This window comes from Nothobranchius furzeri, chromosome 3 (genome assembly GCF_043380555.1).
Source record: "Nothobranchius furzeri strain GRZ-AD chromosome 3, NfurGRZ-RIMD1, whole genome shotgun sequence".
Taxonomy (NCBI): Eukaryota; Metazoa; Chordata; class Actinopteri; order Cyprinodontiformes; family Nothobranchiidae; genus Nothobranchius; species Nothobranchius furzeri.
Genome location: NC_091743.1, coordinates 3,401,072 through 3,427,919, shown reverse-complemented (window position 1 = coordinate 3,427,919; position 26,848 = coordinate 3,401,072). Strand labels below are relative to the sequence as shown.

The 26,848-nt window shown below is 48.2% G+C and overlaps 1 protein-coding gene across 1 annotated transcript; it reads right to left on the bottom strand.

The window, feature by feature from the left end:
• Positions 1-10,804: 10,804 nt before the first annotated feature.
• Positions 10,805-25,585, bottom strand: LOC139068821 (uncharacterized). Its single transcript, XM_070549099.1, has 2 exons — positions 22,883-25,585; positions 10,805-22,701 (listed from the first exon to the last, which is right to left on the bottom strand). The coding sequence occupies exon 1, from the start codon at positions 24,502-24,504 to the stop codon at positions 23,725-23,727; it is 780 nt and encodes a 259-aa protein (XP_070405200.1). The 5' UTR covers positions 24,505-25,585; the 3' UTR covers positions 10,805-22,701; positions 22,883-23,724.
• Positions 25,586-26,848: the final 1,263 nt, after the last annotated feature.

Sequence of the window (26,848 nt, the reverse complement as noted above, 5' to 3'; positions counted from 1 at the left end):
TTTCCCCCACACAGCAGAACTACGGGGTCGGCGACAGAGAGCTGCTGGCTATAAAATGGGCTCTGGAGGAATGGAGGCAGTGGCTCCTGGGGACCACCAATCCCTTTCTGATCTGGACCGACCACCAGAATCTCATTCATCTACAGTCTGCCCGCCAACTCAACCCTCGTCAGGCTCGGTGGGCCCTCTTTTTTGAGCCGTACCACTTCCATATCGCCTACCGGCCCGGCTCCAAGAACCTCAAGGCGGACGCTCTCTCTCGGCGTTTCGCACCAGATGCCCACCCCCCGGAGCCTCGGACCATTCTACCGACTCAACGCTTCCTGGCCTCCCTCCGATGGCCGTTGGAGCAGTCCATACGGGCAGCACTTCCTGGCGATCCGGCGCCGCCGGAGACTCCACCGAACTGTCTCTACGTTCCCGCCTCCTGCCAACAAGAGGCGCTCACGTGGAGGCATTGTTCATGGCTCGCGGGACATCAAGGACAAGCCCGTACCCTCCAGTTCCTCCGTGGGGCTCTCTGGTGGCCGTCCATGAGGAAGGACGTCCGCGAGTTCACCGCTGCGTGTGATGTGTGTGCTCGCTCCAAGTCCTCCAACCGACCTGGCGCTGGAGAGTTACAGCCTCTCCCTGTGCCCAAGCGGCCGTGGTCACACATCGGGCTGGACTTTGTCACGGGACTGCCGGCGGTCGACCACCTGGACACCATATTGACTATCACGGACCGTTTCTCTAAGGCCGTGCACTTAGTGGCCCTGGCCGGTCTCCACACAGCCAAGAGGATGGCCGAACTGCTCCTGGAACAGGTGGTGCGGCTCCATGGTTTCCCTCAGGACGTGGTTTCCGACCGAGGACCCCAGTTCGTCTCACACTTCTGGAAAGCGTTCTGTAGCCTAGTCGGTGCTTCCACCAGTCTGTCCTCTGGATACCATCTGTAGACAAACGGTCAGACAGAGAGAGCTAATCAGCAGCTTGGACGCTACCTTCGCTGCTTCGCTTCGTCCCAGCCGACCACCTGGCCCCGCTTTCTCCTGTGGACGGAGCTGTCACACAACCTCCAGACCTCCTCTGCCACGAGTCTGTCTCCCTTCGAGACCTGTTACGGTTATTAGCCTCCTCTGTTTGACCATCAGGTGCCTGAGGTGGAGGTCCCTGCTGCCCAGACGCTGGTCCGCCGCTGTCGGCTCGCCTGGATCCGGGCCCATGCGGCCATCACCCGGGCCAACACGGAGTATGCCCGTCAGCATCGCCGCCGCCACCGGCCTGGCCCCGTCTTCCGGTCTGGCGACCAGGTGTGGCTCTGCTCCGCTAACCTGAGGATGCCGGCTGGCTCCCGGAAGCTCACTCCTCGCTTCCTGGGTCCGTTTCCTGTCCTCGAGGTCATCAATCCAGTCACCTGCCGTCTGCGCCTTCCGGCTACTCTCCGGATTCACCCGGTCTTTCACGTCTCCCAGCTTAAGCCGGTGATCTCCTCTCCACCCTCCACCGGTCCGGGTGCCTCCGCCCCGCGGGGTTGAGGCGGATCGCACCTACACGGTCCGCAGGATTCTGGACACTCGCCACTGGGGATGAGGTTGGCAGTACCTCGTGGACTGGGAGGGGTACGGGCCTGAGGAACGCTCTTGGAAGCCCACGAGCTCGTTTGTCGACCCTACCCTGCTGACTGACTTCTGGGCTCACCGTCCTGGGACTTCGGGAGCCGTCCCTAGAGGGGGGGGGTCCTGTCACGAACTCCTCCCGCTGACTTCATTCCAATCATTTCTGCCACCAACGTGGTGGCTGACGTCATCACGCCGACACTACTTAAGGAAGTGCCGGCGTTTCATTCATTGCTCAGTCATCGTTCTCACCAGACTTTGTATCGAGTCTCCAGGCTTAACAGCCCTCAAAACCTTCTAACTAAACCTTCAGGAGATAACCACGCCGGTTATTTCCGTCACTCCGCGTCTGGGCAACAGAATCTCTCAGTCACGCTTCAGATCTGCCAACGAACCTGACAGACCTCAGTCTTCGAAGACAAGGTCACTGGAATCCCAATGAAATCATTGACAGTTAACGAGCAAGGAATGAGTGTGTGTGTGTGTGTGTGTGGGGGGGGGGGGGGCGGGCCCTCCCCCCTTTTGTCCCACATGCCGTCGTAAAAACCTTTGCTCATGATTGTAATGTCCGAACCCGTGTCTAGTAATGCGACACAGCGATGTCCCTGATGTGCAGTGACCTCTACTGTGGGTCTACCTGTCCCCTCTTTCACGTCTAGAGGTGCGAGCAGTATTTTGTCAGCTACGGCGATAGCGGTACCTGGGCCGTCGTCCACGGGTGCATCGTTTCAAACTTTCAAACTTTCAAACGTTTAAGGAAATTTATAACTAAATGATTTTTAAACAATTTAACAAGACTAACTTCCTAATGATGGATGTTCTGTTGGAATGAAGTGTGAGGTGAATGGTGTGTGTGAATGATGTTAAATTCAGCACCTTTGCATCCGGAGAAGCGAAGTTTGAGTGGCAGATGATGTTTGGCTCTTAGCTGATCAAAGTTTGAGACCCGTGGTCATAAACACATGAGACGCCATTCTGTCGCATCCACATACCCTCAATGAGAGCTCCACGATGGATCCAGAATGCCCAGGTCCTCGGACCTTCCTTCCGGTACTGGAGCTGATGGTACAGCGTCACAGCACGACAGACTAGTCCTTGGATTGTCTCCAGGTAAAAAGCGACAGGTGTTTCACAGCGTCAAAAAGGGGACCCTCCTTGGGTCAGCGAGTTCAGCTTTCATTCTGAAGGACCCGATGCTTGGTTGGTAACTACAGAATTTTCCCAGCTTGAATGGTTCTCAGCTTAGAAAGAAAAGTATAGATGGCCTGTCTGTACTTCACTTAACATGCGATGAATTTCATGGGATCATGAATACTGAACTTAAGATGGCGTTGGAACTGTTTTATTAATCTGGATGTTTTTGATTCTGGACGAATCAAAGCTGACAGATTTAATAAACACCACAGACACTCTGCCACGCTTCAGACTAGGAAGGTTCTGATTGGATCAGCAACAGCAATGTGTTGTGTGATTATTTACCTTAGTGTATCAGCGTGTCTAGTGACTAGAATAAGTCATATTACTTATTAAAACATATTAATCATAATATTGTGATTTCACAGATCGGTCACATTGTATTATTGACTAACAGTTGTTATGATTAGCTTTATTGAAAATAGAGTTCTTTGATCTGATAAAAGAAAAGAGTCTTCATCTTCTGTCTTCATTGCTGGAAAGTAAACAGTTTAGAAGCGAATGCATGACCTTGAGGCTGTTTCATGCACTCTGGCGCTGTGTCAAAGGGAACAGTGGTTAGAGGATAAATAACCTTGAGGAATAGCTCCTTCGTCACGTTACATACCCCCCTTTTCAAGGGCATGGTGGTCCGTCCAGAGACCACCTGGTCATTGAACAACCCAGAGTCATGAAGGACTCCGACAACAGAGCAGGGTGCAATCCCACAGGAAGAGGCCAACGAGGCCAGTGGTGAGGTACGAACCCCACGCCGAAGAACAGTCTCGCATACTCCTCGGGAAGCACACAAGTCAGTAGATTATCAGATATTCCTGTGGAAGCAATAATTTGAAGCAGCAGCAACTTTATATATTGTATCCACGGGTCTGGAATACTTCCAAACAGCATATTGATCTTTGTAAGAGAACTTATCGTAATCCAGCACAGGAAAGAGCAGCAGGCAGGTCGTCCCAGCAAGCGAAGTATCCCAGCAGTCATGCCAGAACCAACGGACATCCAGGTCCAATGAGCCAGAGCACCAACCAGGAGGAGTAGATTCCGATGACGAGTCACGGGTCCACGCCCAGGAAGCAGGATCATCACGAACTCAGCAGGGAAGAGAGAGCACAGCACAGGGCACTTCAATGAAGACACAACAAAAGGGCGTCTCATGCAACTTAACAAACAAATATAAACCTATCACTATGAGTACCTGAAAGTACTGTGTGTAGGGATTATGTGAATTAACCTAAGCGAAGAATTGGGTGCAACCCTATCTACGTGTGATGCAAAAAGGTGGTGCAAAAAAGCATAAAATCAATAGAACCCTAAACTGTGTAAGGTTATGAAGTTCATTGTTTTCAACTCCATACAGCTGCCCCCTGGGCACAATAACACCGTGTAGAAAAACCAAGGTCGGGTGTTCCTCAGACTGTTTACATTCCAGGAGAAGAGTCCGAAGGAGAAGAAGAAGCTTTACTTAATCAAAGTACTTTATTTGTGGTTAAAATTATTAAGCAAAACAGATGTTGATCAACAATAATCAAGTGAATTATCTGTGAAATAAATATGTCATGAATTATGTTTAATGAAACCAGGACTACGGCACAGACATACTGATCCTCATCTCCATAGAAACGCATGACACATTGTTCCAACCAATCAGAGCTTTCGGCTGCCGCAGGAGAATCTGGTGTTGACTTCAAGTGTCCAATCCACTTTACTCCAACTTATCAACAATTCAGAGATATAAAACAAGGCAACGTCATTTTAAGCTCAGTTCCATTTTGACTTCAGTTCTATTCACCATCATCCTAAAGAAAAGCACAGCCTGGCCAGATGTGTTTTCTTCTTTGAACTAAGAACTGTGAAACGGGAGATTTTCGTCGTTTAACAACCAGACGACGTCCTTTCAAAATAAGAGCACCTGCTGACGCCAACGAACGGTACCGGGGTCGACCCTCCAGACGGGCTTTGAAATGTTGTGATCGCTGCACCGACAGCTCCATCGTACATCCGAGGTCTCCAGACCTGACATTTCCTGATCTACCTGGGAGACCCCCACTGGGTACGTACACGGCAAAATAGCGGCTCATGTCATCACTTTATAAGCCTCGTGATATCTAGTCATAACAAAGACGACCAGATTCGATTACGTCAGCCTAGAGAATCTGAACCAGACACACACACACACACACACACACACACACACACACACACTAACACACACACACACACACACACACACACGCACCAACACAACATCCGAATCCATTCTCATCCATCACAGAGTAGTCCTGGTAGATTGTTTAGAATTTATAATTCAGAAATTAAAGATTCTCAAACGATCCCATCTCTCTCTTTTCTTGTCTCAAAGTCAATACAGAGTGTTTAATTAAACTCCCTGATGATAAAAACAGCCTATTCTTCTGTTTATAAAAGTGAACTACTAACTGTGTATTAAAATACAACTTTAGATAGTTACATCACTTCTATTCCGTTACAATATGGCGAGCCTAGCTTGATATCTGCACAGTTTATTACACTTTGTGCCGACTCTGAGACATTTTATTTGGGATTTTTTTTGGTTCAGTGTCTGTGTGTTAGAGAAAAGAAAAAGGCGAGCGCTTCCTCATTCAGCTCTCAGAAAGGGGGGGGGGGGGGGGGGGGGTGCACATTCATCACCCTCCAACAGGAGGCGCTGTTTCATCAAAACACCTTAAGTGCTGACGTGTGTTGGCGGCCATTTTGAGGCCTACATCTAAGGGTAAACATTTCTCCTGTTTTATTGCATTGGAACCGTCTGTTTATTGTTTGTCGCGGTGTTTGTGACACTGTGTGCATCCATTTGTGTAATCGGAGACAGAAGACTCCGTCGGAAATTTATTTCCATTCGATGAGCGCAGGATCCGCGCTGTTCTTAGTCGGAATTCTCGTTAGCACCTGCCGTAGCTTGACTTGCTCGGTAAACGCTGTCAGCCGAGAACAACCGCAGAGCGATACTGCATCCAGATTGCGTACGCTATTGAGACCCTTTCAATCACGGAGCGAGAGGCCCGTTGGTTGATCGAGGCAATTTTGAGACCCTGGTCGCGACAGGGCGTTCGCTAGCATTAGCCGACGAGCTAACTAGCCACTCTCTGTGAGAAGGCTCGAGAACGCGTCCCGCGGAGCTTTCTAGCCGTTCCGACGCAGCGGAACTGCGTCCTTTAATCCGCTAAACCTTCCGGTACGGAGTACTTTAAGGTAATGTTAGCGGCGGTTCTAATACACGCTGCGGTGGTTAGAATCGTGAGATTGCTACGGAGATCAAAGCCGGGTGTCGGACGACGCATGCGCGGCGGTCCGCCATCTTAGATGCCCGACGCGTAGCTCGACCCGCCATCTTGGGCAGGTCAAATGACAATGATATTTTTGGCATTATTGAACAATTTTGCCCAAAATATTCATTCACCAGCCAAGCTTCCCTGTAACTAATTCTTTAAAAAATCTACAGGTAAGGTTTTTTTTTTCTAAATAAACATCTAATTAGAAGGCAAAATCGAAGGGTAAATTAGTAAATAAAACGGGAAAAGACTATTTACTATGTTGGAAAATGGACTCAGAGGTCACAATGCAATTACAATCCCAACTTCAGGTGGCGATTCAAAGCGCTTTCCTACCTATGATGACTGAGATGAAGACCATGATGAACATGATTTGCGCTCTTCAGAAAGACGGCGAGGACGTCAAACAATTCATGCGTGATTCTCAGGCGACACGGGCAGCAGCTCCGGGTTTGCCTGAGAAGCCACAAAATGAGACTGAAATGCTGCAGGTTGATGTTTTCACAGGCTCTGATTCACAGGACAACAACAACACCTCAAAGGAAAGCGACAACACCTCTCCGGTCGTTCCATCCGTGGCGATGTTAGGCGACGAACCCGCAGATGACGACCGCAGTACCACTACTACCACCGCCGTAACTGAGAAAATTTTGCTTGCACCTCTGGTCGTGAGAAAGGGATCTAATAGGCCCGCAGTGGAGGTCACTGTAAATCAGAGACATCGCTGTGTCGCATTATTAGACACAGGAGCGGACATCTCGCTCATCAGCGGAGCTCTTTACAGCAGCATGTGCGAAAAAAGGGGGGAGGACATCTCACCCCCCACACTCATTTCGGGCCCAAAGGATTTTGACGAGTTCTATGGCGCTCCCTCGCCCGCGGCTGCGACGACTGAGGTCAACATCTCGATAGGAGGCATGTCCTTTAAACACCTCGTGTACATCAGCGAGGAGATGCCGATGCCCATGCTCTTAGGGTTGGACTGTCTCCAACGCCTTGACGCTAGAATCAGCGGTGCGTCCGGACAACTGTTTGCACGTGTGCGGAAGCCAAAGCCGTACAAACCGTGGCCTGACACAGGCGGACGCCCTTCGGTGGCATGTCTTTCGCGGGGGGACGCGATTTCGACCTCACCACCACTCTCGAAGCCACCGGGTAGACCCCCGGAACTTCTGTTACAGATTGAGAAGGTCATAGACCAAGCAGATGCTCTCACCAACGATGTCGAGCGAGACCAGCTAAGACAACTTTTGCTAAAGTACCAGGATTTTCTTTCACTTGACTCCTTGGACTGTGGTCTGACCACTATCCATGAAGTCCGGATTCCTACCAGGCCCGATGCACCGCCGTCCTTTGTGCGGCAATACAAGATTCCCCTGGCGTCCATAGAACCGGTCCAGGAAATCATTGACATCCTCTTGGCTAACGGGGTCATTCGACCCTGCAACAGCACCTACTCGGCTCCGTTGTGGCCGGTACTGAAGCCTAATGGTAAGTGGCGACTTACCATTGACTACCGGCAACTCAACAAACAGGTCCCCTTGTCTAGGTGGCCTATGGCACGACTGGAGCAGGAGCTTCCAAAAGTGAAAGATGCTAAGTACTTTTCCACCCTTGACATTGCGTCTGGATTCTGGACGATTCCCGTCCACGAATCGGACCAACACAAACTTGCTTTCTCCTTTGCCAACCGGCAGTACACCTTCACCCGGTGTCCTTTTGGTGATTCCAACTCACCAGCTGAGTTCAACATCTTCTTGAACAAGGCCTGCCCCGATGCTCGGGAGCGTGGGACACTCATCTATGTCGACGACATTCTTATTCGTCGGCGTACGTTGGATGACCACCTGGCCGAGCTGGACCATGTCATGGGTCAGCTCGCGGCGGCGGGTGCTAAGATCTCTCTCGCCAAGGGACAGTGGTGCAGGTCGCAAGTTCAGTACGTTGGCCTCCTTGTGGGACCACAGGGAGTGCAGCCTCAGCTTGGCAGGATTCAGGGTGTTGCCACCATCACACCTCCGACGAACGTCTCCGAACTTCGCAGCTTCTTGGGGGTCTGCAACTACTCGCGTCAGTTCGTGGAACATTACGCTGAGTTGGCACGACCTCTGATTAATCTGTTGAAGAAGGATGTGGCGTTCGAGTGGGCGGAGCAGCACCAGCAGGCCATGGATGACCTGAAGGCCGCCATGTGCTCGGCTCCGTGCTTGGCGCTCCCCGACTGTGACAAGGAGTTCCATCTTGAGGTTGATTTCTCAGCTCACTGTTTGAGTGCTGGTCTCTACCAGATTCATGACTGCGACAGGCGTGTCGTAGCCTATGCTAGTAAGCTCTTGACTGGACCTGAGTTGAAATACTCGGACTGTGAAAAGGCTTTGCTTTCCACCATGTGGGCAGTTAAGTACTTTGCGAACTACATTGGCGGACAGAAAATCATCATTGAGACGCAGCACCAGCCGGTGACCTTCCTTAACAGTCAGCGCATCAGAGATGGTGTGGTGACCAATTCACGTATCACTTCGTTGCTGCTGGCTCTTCAAAGCTTCGATATCGAGGTGCGCTACGCCCAGAACCGACGTAGCCCTCTTGGCATGGGTTTGGCTGCGTGCCAACATTGCTCGGACGACGCCATCGCGTCAGTCCCGCCAGCCAGGCCCCCTCAGGCTCTTCTAAACCGCAACCACCACTACTACGACCAGTCGTACTGTGCGGATTTACCGACCGTATACGTGGATGGCAGTGCTTTTCGGCACGGTTCTGCACCTAGTGCGGGCGTGGGTGTCGTCTGGGTAGACGGTGACCGCAGGGAGTCCCGATGTTACTCTCTGGGTGAGAAGACCTCACAGTATGCTGAAGTAGCGGGGATCGTGATAGCGCTACGTAGCGCTAGGGACCATGGCTTCCGTGAACTGGTGGTTTGCACAGACTCGGACTACGCGCGTCTCAGTTTCTTGTGTCACCTACCAACGTGGAAGAGTAACGGGTTCCAGACCGCTAGCCGGAAGCCCGTCAAAAATCAGGCCCTCTTCAGGGCGTGTGACATTCTGGTGACTGCACTTGACATGCACATTTACTGGCGTAAGGTCAAAGGTCACTCTCGCGCACCCGGTCCTGAAAAGGAGTTGAACGATCTTGCAGACTCTTTGGCCAAACAGGGCGCGACCGATGGTCCCCTGTGGGTTTTCGAACCCGGGTAGCTTGAGGGACATGTGTGGTCTTTCCCTGATGAAAACCAGGTGTGTGTAGTTACTCGAGCTCGGGCTGCTAAAGCGTCCGACTCGGAACAACCCAAAGGTGCGGTGGCCATTCAACCTGCCTACTCGGATACCGATCTTGTCAGTCTTCAATCCCGGGACCCTGCTATCAGCAGGATGATCAAGTACATTTCTGATCCTAAAACCCAGCTACCGACTTCCGTCGAGCTTGATTCCGTTCCAGAGCTTCGCTCTCACTTTCGTGTGCGGTCCACGCTGAGGGTCGTCGAAGGGCTGCTGATGCACACCGCCAAGCCTCCTTCGCCGCCTGTCCTTGTTACTCCAAAACCGCTGAGGAGGGACATGATCTCGCAGGCTCATGACTCTCCATCCGCCGGTCACAAAGGCGTCAAGGCCACGTTCGGTGCCCTGTGCCAGGTTGCTTATTGGCCGGGGATGCGTTGTGATATCTCGGACCACGTCGAGTGTTGCTTGGTTTGTTGTCAGTTTCAGCCGTCCAACCCTACGCACAGAGCTCCCCTACAAGAAAAAGGGCCGACCACTCCGTGGTCGGACTTGCAATTCGATTGGGTGGGGCCTCTGACCAAATCCACCAGGGGGAGTAAGTACATACTGACTGTCACCTGCGCATTCACCAAATGGGTTGAATGATGGCCAGCTCCTGATGACACGGCTAAGACTACAGCGGTCCTCTTGCTGAATCACGTTTTTGCCCGCTTCGGTTTGCCCACGAGGGTCGACTCGGACAGGGGTACCCATTTCACCTCTGACGTGATGAAACATCTTTGGGAACTGTTGGGTGTCAAGGCTAAGTTCCACATTAGCCACCGGCCCCAGTCCTCTGGACAGGTCGAAAGGGTGAACCGCACGGTTATCAGCATGTTAAAAAAGTACGTGAAAGCTAACCACCGAGATTGGGATGTGAAACTTCCGTTGGTCCTCATGGCCATACGCGCTACCCCTCACGAGTCTACAGGTGTCTCCCCGTTTGAAATGATGACGGGTAGGCAGATGACCCTACCGCTTCACCTGCTGTATCAACGACGGGTTCCGTCCGACACAGCCCCGGCTTGTACAAGCGGCCAATACTTGCAGGACCTGAGAGATCACCTGCTTGCAGCATTCTCGTTCGCACAGGCCTCTCTGGAAAAGTCAGCTGAAGGCAGAAAAACTTATTACGATAAGAAAGCCTCACATTCCGAACTCGATGTAGGTGACCAGGCCTGGTACTACATTTTCGCTCCCAAAACGGGTAACAACAATGCGACCTCGGGGAAGCTGGCTAAGAAACTTTTGCCCAGATGGTCGGGTCCATACCTGATTACAGATAAGATCTCTCCGGTCGTGTATCAGATCAAGATCGCCGACAAAAACAAGGCGCCCGTCTACAAATGGGTACACAGGGACCATATCAAACTGCACAAGGGTCCCACAGATTTGGCCGATACCAACAACAACAATCCACCGACTTCAAAAGGGGGGTGATAAATACGTCCCGTTGGTTCCGCAGATTTCTATCTCTGATTACACAAATTTGTTTGTTTGTGAGTGTACATGGTTGTCTTTCCTGTTATACGTCACGTGCAGACTTAAGGTGTGTTGAGATGGACGTGCTGTGGGCTCCTGGAGTCAGGTAAAAGGCCAGGTAACAGTGAGTGGGTTAGGCCACATAGTACTGTTGTCCAAAATTTTGTTTTTTTTAATCTTTACTAATCACAATTCCTTAGGGGTACATTAACATGAACATGATTACTAACCACTGATTTACACTTTAGTACTGATTTACATTTCTGTTTTTTTATAGTACCTTTGACCAGTTGATTTTTACAGTGAAAAGTATGTTTGTGATTATCACTTCTTTGATTTATCCTACGGGGCTACAACCAATTTTGCCCCTGTCCTGACAGCGTGTACTTACAGTGAGGATTCACTGATACCAGTTAGGGTTTCTTTCATTTTTCTGCTTCTCGCATCATCCCTTTTTGCATCTTACACAGTCAGGGCTGCATCCATTTCTTCACTTACTGGGTAATTACACTTACAACTAACACATAGTACAAAAGGCACTCATAGAGTTAGGTTTTTATTCTTTTTATTTCTTTGATGACATAAAATGCACTTTTGTCGTGTCTACATTGAAGTGCCTACACTGTGCTCTCTCTCCTCTGCTGAGCTTGTGAGGATCCTGCGTCCTGGGGGTGGATCCGTGACTCGTCATCTGCATCGACTACTCCTGAGGGTGCTCCAGCTCGTTGGCCTTGGACGACTGTGGTTCCGGCATGGCTGCTGGGACACCTCATTCGTTGGGATTACTGTCACCTGCTCTTCCCTTTTTGTGGATTACGATAAGTACTCTTTCAAAGTTCAACTTTTATTTGGAATATTGCCCTGCCTGCGGATACAACAATCGTTTTTTATTGGAATACTACCCTGTTCGTGGATACGTTCGAGATTTGCTCCTGCTTTGCTTTATTGCCCGTGAGGATATGACGTTGCTGTTGCTTCGTTTATGGCTTCCATGGGGAATAATTAATAACCTGCTGACTTGTGTTCTTCCTGAGGAGTGTGCGAGACTGTTCTCCGGCGTGGGGTTCGTACCTCACCACAGATGGCTGTTCCCTTGGGATCGCATCCGGTTCTGTTGTCAAGATTCTTCATAACTTGGGTTTGTTCAACGACCAAGTGGTCTCTTGAAGGACCACATTGACCTTGAAAAGGGGGGATATGTAAGGTTATGAAGTTCATTGTTTTCAACTCCATACAGCTGCCCCCTGGGCACAATAACACCGTGTAGAAAAACCAAGGTCGGGTGTTCCTCAGACTGTTTACATTCCAGGAGAAGAGTCCGAAGGAGAAGAAGAAGCTTTACTTAATCAAAGTACTTTATTTGTGGTTAAAATTATTAAGCAAAACAGATGTTGATCAACAATAATCAAGTGAATGATCTGTGAAATAAATATGTCATGAATTATGTTTAATGAAACCAGGACTACGGCACAGACATACTGATCCTCATCTCCATAGAAACGCATGACACATTGTTCCAACCAATCAGAGCTTTCGGCTGCCGCAGGAGAATCTGGTGTTGACTTCAAGTGTCCAATCCACTTTACTCCAACTTATCAACAATTCAGAGATATAAAACAAGGCAACGCCATTTTAAGTCAGTTCCATTTTGACTTCAGTTCTATTCACCATCATCCTAAAGAAAAGCGCAGCCTGGCCAGATGTGTTTTCTTCTTTGAACTAAGAACTGTGAAACGGGAGATTTTCGTCGTTTAACAACCAGACGACTTCCTTTCAAAATAAGAGCACCTGCTGACGCCGACGAACGGTACTGGGGTCGACCCTCCAGACGGGCTTTGAAATGTTGTGATCGCTGCACCGACAGCTCCATCGTACATCCGAGGTTCTTGGACCTGGCATTTCCTGATCTACCTGGGAGACCCCCACTGGGTACGTACACGGCAAAATAGCGGCTCATGTCATCACTTTATAAGCCTCGTGATATCTAGTCATAACAAAGACGACCAGATTCGATTACGTCAGCCTAGAGAATCTGAACCAGACACACACACACACACACACGCACCAACACAACATCCGAATCCATTCTCATCCATCACAGAGTAGTCCTGGTAGATTGTTTAGAATTTATAATTCAGAAATTAAAGATTCTCAAACGATCCCATCTCTCTCTTTTCTTGTCTCAAAGTCAATACAGAGTGTTTAATTAAACTCCCTGATGATAAAAACAGCCTATTCTTCTGTTTATAAAAGTGAACTACTAACTGTGTATTAAAATACAACTTTAGATAGTTACATCACTTCTATTCCGTTACAACTGCATATGGGAGAAATCACTGCACTACGTAAAGATATAATCAAACTGAAGGGCCATAATGGCTGTGGCCCCTGTTGGTAATTAACCAAGCTAATCATGAAGATTTCAACTCAATCACTGTAACAAAGTTCTATAAAAAGATAGATGTGTGTGTGTCAAGGAGCTAACAATGTAAATCAGTGAAGTTAGAAATAAACCTCATGTGAATGTTCCCATAAGGAATTAAGATTAGTGAAAAAAAAATTTGGATAACAGTAATATGTGGCCTAAACCCATCTACTGAGCGGCCGAAATGAGTTTCCTCCGTAGGGTGGCCGGGCTCAGCCTTAGAGATAGGGTGAGGAGCTCGGACATTCGGGAGGGACTCAGAGTAGAACCGCTGCTCCTCCGGATCGAAAGGAGCCAGTTGAGGTGGTTTGGGCATCTGGTCAGGATGCCTCCTGGACGCCTCCCCGGGGAGGTGTTTCGGGCATGTCCTGCCGGCAGAAGGCCCCCGGGTCGACCCAGGACACGTTGGAGAGGTTACATCTCCAATCTGGTCCGGGAACGCCTTGGGGTCCTGCCGGAGGAGCTGGTGGACAAGGCCGGGGAGAGGACGGCCTGGAGCTCCCTAATTGGGATGCTGCCCCCGCGACCCGGACACGGATAAGCGGAGGAAGACGAAGACGAAGACGACGAAACCCATCTACTGTTACCTGACTGATTACCTGACTTCAGGAACCCACAGCATGTTCAGCTCAACTCACCCCAAGTCTGCACATCATGTATAAACAGGAAAGATAACCATGCACACACACAAACATAGACAAACTTGTGTAAATTGAGATAGAGAACTATGGAACCGACGAGTCTGGCCACAGAAATCACTCCACCTTCTACGTCCTAGCAGGAGGAAGAGGAGGAGGAGGAGGACCGACCGGCTCAGGCGGAGGCACCTGGGCAGCCGGTGCTCCACAAACCGGTGCTATGGCTCGAGTAACCCCCAAATTCCACTACCTCCGCTTCGCTCCGACACGAACGCTGGAGACAAAATCGGTCCCGTTGTAGTCAATCAGAGCAATTCCACTACTGCGGCCGTGCTCCGGCAGTGCTGCGCCGTGCGGCGCCCTCTGTTCCGGCGGCCGGCAAAAATAGAATCGATCCTATTTTCGCCGGACGCCGGAGCACCTCCGCAGTAAATGGACAGGAATCACAACGGCCCAACAGGAAAAGGAGCGGGCACAACTTCCGTTTTTCACAATACATCGATAAACAAAAGACGTTTTTTGTTTCATATGCACAGGCTTAACAACTTTTAACAACTATCAGTGGCGGCTGAAGTTTAAATGCACAAAAGTAAGCCATAAATACAGTTTCCACTATCAAAGTAGTCACACTTTGTTGATCCAAACACTGCTGATCTGTCAACACAAATGATGGGCAGATTAAACTGTTCATGCCAATGCTTCTCCCACACAACGGGTGTTTGGATATAACTTCCGCGTTTATTGCTCGGACTGTATCGCAAGATCTCGAAAATCCCGCGCATGCTTGTTTGCCCACCTCAGGTCTCCGCACCGGAGCGGAGCCGTTGTAGAGCGGGTACCAGTAAAAATTGAGTTCGGAAGCGAGCGGCTGCGGAAAGCGGGGGCGGACCGGAGCGGAGCAGAGCGGAGGTAGTGGAATTTGGGGGTTAGGCGTCCTTTGACATCGCCAATCGAGTTCCCCAGAAGGGTCAACCGTGTGGAGAAATAACGGAACAGGACAAAGAACAAACCCCAGAACAGGCCGAGGTTTAGGCAAATAATGAATATTGTTATGTATGGACCAAGAGTTATGGTGTGTTATGCAAGTCATTGCCAGTAGGGGGGGCACCACGCCCAGTTATGTGTGTGTGTGTTACTTCTGTGTTCTGCAGTAAATAAAAGGGAGAAGAAAACCTCGTAACCAAGCTATCTTGTATGCAGTCTGACTCGGAATAAACTCTAATAGTGTATTGACACTACGGTGGAAATATAACATAAATTGGCGACGAGTTGTGACGTCCGAGAGACTAGGCCGTCTACTGAGCATGTAATGACTGTGTGGCCGAGTTTGGACGGAAAACGGACGATCACGTGGCGACTTAGCATCAAAGCTAGCGGCTAGCTGCTTTTTCTCCGACAAGTCAGAAGCGACAGTGTGGGCTGTGGAAAGAGGATACATCATGGCTGGAATGATTTGGCAGATGGACCCCTTTGATGATGCTGGTGAGCAATGGGCGACGTATATTGAACGTTTTGAGCATTACATCCTTGCTAATGACATTCAGCCGGAGAAACAAGTCCCGGTGCTGCTGAGTGTGTTGGGTCCCAAGACATACGGTCTTCTGCGTAATCTGGTGGCTCCAAGCAAGCCTGGGGCAATGGAGTATGACGATATTGTGGGTGTATTGCAAGCTCATTTTGCTCCCAAACCTCTGGTAATAGCTGAGAGTTTCCGGTTCCACAAGAGGAATCAAGGGGAGGAAGAAATGGTCGCACAGTATGTGGCGGTGCTGAAAAGACTATCAGAACATTGCGAGTTTGGTGCGTATCTGGAAGATGCTCTACGAGACAGATTTGTGTGTGGATTAAAGTGTGAAACTGTGCAGAAATGTCTTTTGACTGAAAACGATCTCACCTTTCGCAAAACAGTTGATTATGCTGTGTCGGCAGAGACAGCAACACGTGAAGTGCAGCAGTTAAGTGGTTCCCTTAAAGTGAATGCGGTGCTGGCACAAAAAGGTGATAAATGCCATCGCTGCGGGAAAATAAATCATACTGATGAGGACTGCTGGTACAAAGACCGTGACTGTCATCAGTGTGGGAGGAAGGGCCACACGAAACGCACGTGTAAAGGTAGAGCCAGAAGCAGCCAGGACTGGAACAGGAAAGAGAAAGAGGGAAAACCTGAGCTGAAAGGTAATGCAGTTAAAACAGAGCGAAGGACAAAAAGAGGAGAATTCATCGGGTTGCTGCAGAAGAGAGTGAAAGTGAAGGAATCAGACTCGACACTGGTAGTGAGTTGGAGTTGTATTCTTTATCTCGAAAAGAGAAATATGCACGCATCTCTCTAATGCCTGTAGTTAACGGGAAGAAAGTGGAGATGGAGCTGGATACAGGGGCTGCAGTGTCATGGGAACGTACAAAAGTAGGCTGAGTCAGTTGCCGCTGCAACCCACGGACATTATGCTGAAAACACACTGGGGAGCCGCTGGCACCAGAAGGGGTCATCAAAGTGCAAGTTGAACTGAATGAGCAGCGTGCTACACTACCCTTGTACGTGGTAAAGGTGGATGCTCCACCACTGTTTGGTAGGGAGTGGCTGAGACTGATTAAACTGAACTGGAAAGATTGAAAGATGATTCATGCCAGAGAGGCATGAGCTTAAGCAGAGCGGAAATGACAATCTGGAGGCTGTGTTAAAGAAACACTCAGCCGTTTTCTCTAAGGAGCTGGGCACAATCAAAGGAATTAAAGCCAGATTGACTCTTAGGCCTGATAGTGTACCCAAATTCTGTCCACCATGTAACGTGCCATATGCTCTCCGCCCTCGGGTAGAGGCGGAACTGAAACGCCTGACTGAACTTGGGGTGATCACACCAGTGGCGCATAGTGATTGGGCTACGCCCGTGGTCCCTGTCAACATGAAGGATGGCTCAGTGAGACTCTGCGGCGATTTCAAAGTCACTCCAAATGCGCAGCTCTGTGTGGATAAGTACCCACTTCCACGCATTGAGGACCTGGTTGCTTCTCTAGAAGGAGGTCAGCATTTCAGTAAGCTAGACTTAGCAAATGCCTACCTACAGATGGAGGTAGAAGAGGAGTCTAAGAAGCTGCTGACTATTTCGACACAAAAGGGGCTGTTCTGTTTCAATCACTTGCCTTCTGGAGTGGCGTCGTCACCTGCATTGTTTCAGAAGGCTATGGATCAAGTGCTTCTTGGCCTACCATACACCCATTGTTATCTGGATGACATTCTCGTCGGTGGTCCAGATAAACAGACACACCTGAGAACCCTTAAGGCAGTTTTGGGCAGGCTGGAGGACTATGGCCTGTGTCTCAAACAGGAGAAGTGCCTGTTTTTCCAAGAATCAGTGGAATACTTGGGCCACATAATTGATGCGGCAGGGTTGCGCAAATCACCAGAAAAGGTGCGGGCCGTTATGGAAGCTCCAGCCCCAGCAGATGTCAGCCAGTTACGTTCTTTTCTGGGAATGCTCAACTATTATGGACGTTTCATACCTGATTTAGCTACCGTCCTGAAGCCGCTGAATGAGCTACTCAGTAAAGTGAAGAAGTGGCAATGGACAACAGCCTGTGAGTCAGCTTTCCAGAAAGCTAAAGAACGTCTGGCTTCACCAGAAATACTCACCCCAGGGGCGGTTCTAGACCAAATTTTCCAGGGGGCCCACAGTGGGGCCAGTATTTTTCATGGGGGTGCAAGACAAAAAAAGGGAAAAATTAGGGCAGTATCAAAATTGTTTTTTGTCTCCGTCATATGACTAATTTTGTGCTTGTGCAGTGGAGTGAGATGGCGCTCGCGCGGGTGCACGCTGCAAGCTGCTCGTCCTCTTCATGCAGTGGTACCTTGCTTTTTACTGGCTTTTATTGGCGTTTTATTGGCTTTTATGCATTTTTGTTGTCTCTGATGACTTTTTTGTATGGTGTGGATTTCCTGGTGACATACGATCGAGCTGCGCTGCTGAGGCTTCGTCCTCCCGTTGATGTAGCGGGTTGCGCGAGCTGGGAACCTCACGGATGGTGCTTCTGGTTGGACTCCCCGTGTGCTCTCTCCCCCCCAAGCCGTGATGTGTCGGCCCTCTGTCCGCCCCAGCTCGAGAAGGAAGCAACGGAGAAGACGGGGAAAGAGAGGTAGCCGGCGCGTGAGACGTCGGGCTGGATCCCTGAAGAAGCGGCTGGCCCGATTCGGCACAGCTTCTGACCCGGTGGTTCCAAGATGTATCATGGATTAATCTGCGCCCTGCCTAGGGAACTTGGCCGGCTCTGAGAGTGAACTGGCACCGCGCCACGGCCAATCGGCTCGAAGACCTTGCCAGACTGGGGTTTGCTGGGAGAATCTGCGCTCGGTTACAGGCACAGAGTTAGAGGGGACTGGGCCCGTGCGCGATCTCGGTGCCGCAGCCCCGCCGCTGACCCGGTTTGGTCTGGTCAATGCCAGATCTGTGCTGAACAAAACTTTCATACTTTGTGGCTTTTTTATTCTGCATGACTTGAGTTTTCTGTGCATCTGTGAGTCCTGGATCCCGTTTGGTGACTCAAGCGCCCTGCTGGAGCTGGAACCACCTGGCTGCTCCTGTTTTAATATCCCCAGATCACGGGGCAGAGGTGGAGGGCTGGTTGCTGATTTTAAATCCAGCTTTCCTTGTAAACAGCTCACACCCACTATGTCATTTTCTTCATTTGAACTGTGCTTATTTGAACTGTGCATCTCCCCCCGCCTGCTCGTTGTGCTGATTTATCGCCCTCCAAAGACTGACTCTGACTTCCTTAATGATTTCAGTGATCTTGTGGCAGACTGCATCCTAAAATATGACTATGACCTATTTTTTGGTGATTTTAACATCCATATCTGCTGTCCTGACAATGTGCTTGCGAAAGGTTTTTTGAATTTGCTAGATTCATTCAATTTGACTCAATGGGTATCGTCCCCAACTCATGCCAGGGGTCACACCCTGGACCTGGTTCTCTCTTTTGGTCTACCCGTCATGAACCTTGTGACTTTGCCTCCTGAGTTCTCTGACCACTCTCCTATACTCTGTCAGTGCGTTTACATGCAGCCAGTAACCCTTTTAAAACCCGAATATTCACAACAACCCGGTTCCGCAGGTCCGTGTAAACACCGCCAGAAACCCGGATATGCTCATAACCGGGTTTTTAAAAACCCGGTAACTACACCTGGGGTAACCCTTTTCTATCCCGAATGTTTGGTCGTGTAAACGCATATCGGGATATCCCCATCAAAGCGTGTGTTCTGCGCATGCTCTGTTCACAAGGAATCTTGGTCTTTTGAGTAGCGAGACGTCTTGTATGCGCCAGAACTCCGCAAGTAAACAAGTTGGGAGCAAAATGGCGAGTCGCAGCACAGCACCACACTTTCAGAGTGACGAGGAAACTAAAGCGCAAACAAACGCGGTCGCTATCTCGTCCGAACTGGGAAAAATGTTGTTGTTTTCACGGATACCGGAACGAGAAGAACCGGAAATGACGCATATTGTCCACACGTCCTGACGCTACCCCAACGTCTGCATGTACATCGGGTTATGCAAGTTAGGGGTAACTCTTTCTATTTATGCTTGTAAACGGGTTATTCTGATCAACTCAGAAACCCGAATGCCGACCTTAACCCGATCATAACCCGGATATTGGCTGCATGTAAACGTAGTCAGTGATGTTACGTTGCCATGTCCTGTCCCTGTGTGTGAAGCTCCAGCTACTAGGTTCAGAGCCCTGGATGCAGAAACTATTTCAAAGTTTGTGGACTGTATGTCTGTAAGGTTAGAGACCTTTAACCCAGATCCATCTAACACTGAACACTATTCACAACACTTTGATGTACTTTGTAATCAGGTCCTGGACGTGGTTGCCCCTCTCAAGCTTTGCAAGTCTCGGCCTAGGAGGGAGCCTTGGCTATCTGATGTCACACGGGCTTGTAGGCGGGCGTGTAGATCCTCTGAGAGAAAGTGGAAAAAGGATGGCCTACAGGTCTCGCGTGAGTTGTTCAGAGCATCTCTGGTTGCTTATCAGGATGCTGTGAGGGCTGCCAGAACGGCCTATTTTGCAGACATCATCGAAACAAACTCCAAGAATCCCAGGATTCTCTAAAAAACACTAAACTCTGTTCTGGTGTATCAGGAGCCCAGCTTCATGTCTCCTACAGCTGCTGGAAACTCTGAAGATTTTCACAGATACTTTGTTCATAAAGTATCAGGCATTAGAGCAGCTAATTATGGTAGCTCTATTGACCCTGTTCCAGTTCCTCCATCACCACCCACCCTGAGCTCCCTCAATACTTTTTCATACTCTGAGCTGAGTAAGCTTGTTGCGAGGCAGAAGCCATCTGGCTCTCCCCTTGACGTTCTGCCGCCTCGTCTCTGGAAGGCTGCCTTTACGTGTCTTGGCCCATCACTTGGTCAGATTATCAATGGGAGCCTCAGCACAGGTGTGGTCCCAGCTGCTTTGAAAGCAGCAGTTATTCGGCCAACCCTGAAGAAACCTGGTGCTGATGTCTCTGTGATAGAAAATTACAGGCCTATCTCTACCCTGCCTTTTACATCAAAACTGCTTGAGAAAGTCGTTTATCAGCAGCTGGTCTCACATTTAGCTGACTCTGATCTGTTCGAGGTTTTTCAATCGGGGTTCAGGTCTGGCCATAGCACAGATTCAGCTCTACTGAGGGTCCTAAATGACATCTATCTATCACTAGATCAGGGTACATCTGTGGTGCTTCTGTTGTTAGACCTGACAGCAGCCTTTGACACAGTTGACCACGCGATTCTACTGGATCGCTTGGAACGATGGGTTGGAATCAAAGGGTCTGCTCTGGACTGGTTTAGATCATATCTCCACAACAGGACATTCTGCGTTAAACTGGGTGATGTTTTTTCATCTTGGGAGAGGCTCCGCTGGGGGGTCCCGCAGGGATTGATCCTTGGTCCACTTTTGTTTGCCATTTATCTGCTACCTCTGGGGTCAATCTTTCGTAAACATGGCCTATCATTCCATCTCTATGCTGACGATTGCCAGATTTACTCTCCATTGTGTCAGGAGAAAGGTCACTCTATCCAGTCCTTTGTGTCCTGTCTTAACGAGGTGAAGTCTTGGCTAATGGCCAACGTTCTGCATCTGAATGAGGGAAAGACAGAGCTCATTGTTTTTCACCCCAACAGCAGGAATGTGGATTGTTATGTTGATCTTGGCCCTCTTTCTCCCTACTCAAAACCAGTTGTTACCAGTTTGGGGTTGAAACTTGATGCTGGACTTAAATTTGATGCTCACATCAATTCTGTGATCCGGTCCAGTTTCTTTCACTTGAGACGCCTTGCAAAAATCAAGCATATGCTGTCAAGAGCCCACCTAGAGCGGGTACTGCATGCCTTTGTTATTTCTAGGCTTGATTACTGCAACTCTCTCTATGCAGGGTTGTGTCAGTCATCACTGCATCGCCTACAGGTTGTGCAGAACAGCACAGCCAGGTTCCTGACTGGGACCAGGAAACGGGACCACATCAGTCCGGTTCTGGCCTCCCTACACTGGCTTCCGGTTTGCTATCGCTCACAATTAAAAATCCTCGTCTTTGTTTATCATTTCTTCCAGGGTGGTGGTGGAACAGACACTCCCCATCACGCGCTCTGCGCTCCTCTGACCAAGGCCTGCTCACTGTCCCTCGTTCTAGGTGTCGTACTCGTGGGGACCGGGCTTTCTCAGTCCTAGCACCGTCACTCTGGAACCAGTTGCCACCCTCAGTTAGGCTGTCCCCATCTCTGCCAGTTTTTAAGAGTTGCCTCCTCCGCTTGGCGTTTCCAGAACATGTTTGATTTTGGCCCTCTTTTATGTTGAATTTATTTCACAGTTTTCATTGGTTCACTCTATCCCTTGTTTTACCCATCTGTCCTGTACCAGAATGTTTCACCTATTTTGTAATTTGTATTTTGTAATTTGAATTTCTTTTATTTTTGATTTATTCAGTACATTTTCCTTCAACTGAACCATGTTCAGCGCTTTGGGCTTCCTGACTGGGTTGCAGAAGGCGCTTTATAAATAAAGCTTTGATTGATTGATTGATTGATTGAATTTTGCCAAAGGAAATTCCTAGTACTGTGAAACTACTCACTCTTTTGTTCTCTTCTTTTTCATATCTATCTTTACTATATTTTGGGGATCAAATTAATCAAAAATTTTCCTTTACTTTTTTCATCTATGATCTTTTACAGCTGTATTTTACTAAAATAAGATTCAAATAAATTCATAATTAAAGACAATGAATAAGTAAACTATTACAGCGAATGCAGTGATGGTTTACTTGTGAAAGTAAAACTGGCATGTTTTTATGGCACTCGGATAACAATTCTGAATGCTTCACCGCGACAAGAGACTTGAGTAAAAAAAAATTCTAGTGGATTATTATAGTTTGTGACTTTATTTGAAGATTACATGTACTGTACATATGAAAAATAAACATTCAAACAAATTAAATATGTGCACAATACAATTTCAGACAATTTTCAGACTATTTCAATTTTTGCCTTTCGGACTTTGCATGTACTGAAAACCCCCCTCCTCTCTCAGTTGCTTTTTCCAGTTCCTAAATCCACATGATGAGTCAAACACACTTCCTGCGCTACTTGGCGAGCTAAAATGTCTGCATGCATGACAATAAGTAGAGTCCATAGTAACAGAATATTCAACCCAAGGATGACTTTCATACCAGCTTGGCTGAAAGCTGCGTCTTGTCTCCTTTTAATGTCACTGGAAATGTCCTCAAATGATGCTGAGTAGGTGGGTCATCCTTGCACTTGCTGATATCTGAAAGAAAATAAATGTTAGCATGAGGATAAAAGTCATAATTAGTTAATTCAGAGTCTTGTTTTTATCTATTTATTAAATATAAACAACAGAAACTTTGGCCCAGAGTCAGCATGCCTCAAATGCATTTTACACACAATATGAGCTGCAATCACAGAGGGGTTGTTCAACACCCACAAACCTGACGGTGCACATGACAGAAGATGTCCCTCTTTTTGCTCCTCACTCTCTCCCTCACAGCCTACATCTTCCTCCTCCTCACTCTCAGGGTGGACAGCCTCTGACCTCTCTGGTTCCTCTCCAACCATCTCCTCCTCCTCTTTCATCCTGCTTCCCAGCTCCCTCGTGACTTTCATCCTCTCTCTCTGTCTACGCTGTTCTTTTTTAACAGCGGTAAAAAAAGGACAAAATGACCCTTTTTCTTTTCATGGCCGCTGATGCTTCCAGTCAGTGCTGCGAGAAAGTCCTAGATAAATGATTACTGTGATCTAATCTCAACGTGTCGAAGGCTTAAAATGCAGCAACTTCATTTTTATTTTACAGTTAATGTTACAAAGGAAAAACTAATCAGTGTTAACTGTGGATAGACTCAGTTATGAACTTAAAAGTAAATGACAGAAACGCGCGACTATGATCAAAACACTGATGTCAGGAAAATAAACTGTATTGCTTACCTTCGTCTCTTAGCGTCTTTTCCGTTAGTCGTCCTCAAGAATTTCTTTGGGTCCCATTCATAGGCGTCATTTTAACCGGGGACGCCGGGGACACGTCCCCGGCAAAATTTATGATTGGCAGCTGTGTCCCCCCCACTTTCAAAAAAGCCTGCTGATGAGTTTTTTTTTTTTTTTTTTTTTTTTACCAGCTCAGATCGTATACCTATGTCTGCTCCCAGCAGATTTTTTAAATGTCGCAACTGGCATCTAATTATTTATACTTGAGCTTTAAATAAAAACAAAACCATAATCAATTAATTAATTAATTTGTAACATTTCTGAAAAAGTGCCCTGCGTTATGCTGAGTTCTCTACCCTGCTGCCCTGCATGCAGCTGTCAGCAGTTGTGATAAGCAGGAAAGCACGTCACCCACACTGCTCAACAAACTCCTTTCAGCCTCACAGGATGACACTGGGACCACAATTAGCAGTCTCACCAGAGTCTCAACTTGTGAGAAGAGCCCTCTGACCTCTGGTTGCACCCTCTTAAGAATTTGGGCAGCCTCTTTGCAGGAAGTGTAGGTATGATTTGCTTTAAACTTTGCCAACTGAATTTGCATTTTTTGCAGGTCCAGTTCTGGGTACAGGCTCACCATATCATTGGTCTTTCCAGTAAGCAGCAGCTCCTCCAGCTTGTTCAGATTTTCCAGGCTCGGCTGGTCAAAGCGATCATGTAGCTGGGTGATCACCGTGTCAATGGCACTGAAAAAATGGACCCGGAAATACTCCTCTGGTGTCGCAGGAGTATGATGCTTGGCTGGACCACCATATTTTCTGGATGGCAATCGGACAGGAGGTGGGTGTACTGGCTGGAGGTCCAAGTCTGCAACAAGTTTCACAGCTTTACCATAGATGCCCGTGAAACTATCATTAGTCCTCAAAGAGAGAAAGCCCTGTCTGGTGTATTCAACAGCTTTCAGCATTCCACTGATGGTTTTTCCTCTTGCCTGCAGACTCAAGTTCAGGTCCTCCAACATCACGAGGCTCTCTTGTCCCAGGAGAAGGCCAAGAATGGTGTTGCCCTTTTCTAGTCTGTCAAGTAGGCCGTTAGCTTTAGAAGCAGTACTGTCAGTGAGATTTGTAGATGCCATCTTTTCCAGGGCAGCCAAGATGGACTCATATTGAGTCAAGACTGCTCTGATTGCTGGTGTGCGCACAGTCCATCTGGTGGCACACAGAGGCTTGATGGAAGTGAAGGAGCCTTTTTTTGATAGGCATATGTCTTTGAATGTAGTTTTGCATTTGCCAGACTGAGCGAACAAGCAGCCCAGCTCGTGTACCCACTGCAGAGCATCCCTGATCACAGGTGTGGAGGTGCATGCAGCCTGTGTGGGCCTCAGTGTGGGCCACAGTGGACAAAGGTGGCCAATGGTTGCTCTCTTCTAATCTGAGCTTGTAACCCTGACAGGTGCCCCGACATGTTGGCTGCTCCATCATAGGTCTGTCCACGTAGACCTGAGAAAGGCAGGTTTAGACGGAGCAGCACATCAGAGGCGATTTTAAAAAGATGCTCGCCAGTTGTTGAAGAAGCCTCGTACAGTCCAACAAACTCCTCCTTAGGCTCCAGGCCATCATCAACATACCGGAGGCATATTGAAACCTGTTCAGTGCCAGATATATCCTGGGTCCCATCCGTTATCAGAGAGAACTGCAGTACAGGTAACCATGGATTTCAGTTGTTGTTTGTCTGATAAGGTTGTTGCTCATTAACATCAGCAGCTCATTTTGACACGCATGACTTCTGCATCCAGCTTGCCAGATTGAGGTCATTCTCAGCCTTCTCATCCAGGTGCTGCTTGAAGTTTCCGTCATAATTGTCATGACCTCTGAGAGCTAGGCCCGGTTTTGCAAGGTACCTCACTGAACTAACAATCTATCAGTGCTGACCTGGCCTTCTGTGCACTTTCTGAGATGCTGCATAGTTGCATTCTGACTGACCTGTGTGTGTGTGTGTGTGTGTGTGTGTGTGTGTGTGTGTGTGTGTGTGTGTGTGTGTGTGTGTGTGTGTGTGTGTGTGTGTGTGTGTGTGTGTGTGTGTGTGTGTGTGTGTGTGTGTGTGTGTGTGTTGACAGCAATTATGTGTGCCCTACTACCAGTGTGCCTGTCAAATGACTCCCTAGCCTTCTTCCAGTTTCTGAACCCCTGAGAAATAAAGGTATGTTCAGTTTTTTTTTTGCCATTGTTGAAATGTTCTTTTTAAAAGCAGTTGTGCAGTAGAAGCACAAAACTCCTTTTATTTCACGACTGTAATGGAGCCAGGGGAAGATTTTGAACCAGCTCTCCTGGAAGTGAAGAGTGTGGTTCGGCAGAGTTTGTGGCTCAATTAGCAGTGCTGCTGGTTGGTATGGGGAACCTGGACCCTCAGCTGTATGGATCTCCTGGTTTGCTTGTGGAGGGTTATCCTGCTTCCCTGCATCAGTAGCTGATGGCTCGACCTACAATGTAATTATTCAGTTGTCATTAGTTTCTTTACATAGTTCTCAGAAATGTTTTGATTCTACGCACTGTTCTCCAATTGGTCTACTATTGCCATTATGTTATATACACAACTTACTTTTCTGTTTGTATTTTAGTAGTAATTGTAGTGTTGTAGATCTGTTGTTTTAATCAAATCTGTTTTCCTTCCACACTTTTGTACAAGTTGAACCAATGCAAAGCCCTGCAGATGGATAAAACTTGCATATGTTTGCTTCCTGAACCCTCACCTGCTGAATCTGATCTGAGCTTGTTTTAACACTCTCCATTTCTTCATCCAGTGATTGCACTTGCTGTAAGAGTATACCAAAGTTGGTTTCATATTTACTGTAAGGTTATATCTGATTTTCTGTTGATTTGAATTTCACCTCTGCATTCCCAGCTGCCTGTTCCTGCGTGTCTTCATTTTCCTCTGTCACATGCTGTTCCTGATAGAAAAAGGGTATTCAAATAAACATTACAATTTGTGTGATTTAATTTTTTTTATTTGCAGCATAGACTTTGACTTAATTATTTTTGGTTTTGTTGGAAATCTTTGGGGGGCAGGTCTGTGGCCCTTCACACTCTCTATTGGACGCTCCTATAGAGAAACCTTACATAAACAAGCGCGTGTACACACACAGGGGCTCACATGGTGCTCTCATAAGTATGGACTTGTGCACGTTAAACACATGTCTTAAGGCTGTGGTTGGCACTAAATGCACTGTGATTTATTATCGTGTGATTGTTCAGTTAAACAATGTTGGTTTTATATTTCCTCATCAGGCTGACACAGTGATAGCTTGCTCCTGTTGTATTGCTGTGTGTCCATTTCATTTTTTGTTTGTTTGCTTTTTTTCTTTCTGCAGGTCTAGAAGCAGACTCATGCTCATCATTGGTTGGTTATTTTTGTGGACACCCCCCCCCCCCTCCTTTTGTCTCTTCCTTTCTCTGTCTCCGTGTCTGGTCAGTATTACAAGC

What these genes read in the sequence shown, in the direction of transcription:
- LOC139068821 (XM_070549099.1), bottom strand. Translation starts at nt 24,504, where the DNA reads ATGGCATCTACAAATCTCACTGACAGTACTGCTTCTAAAGCTAACGGC.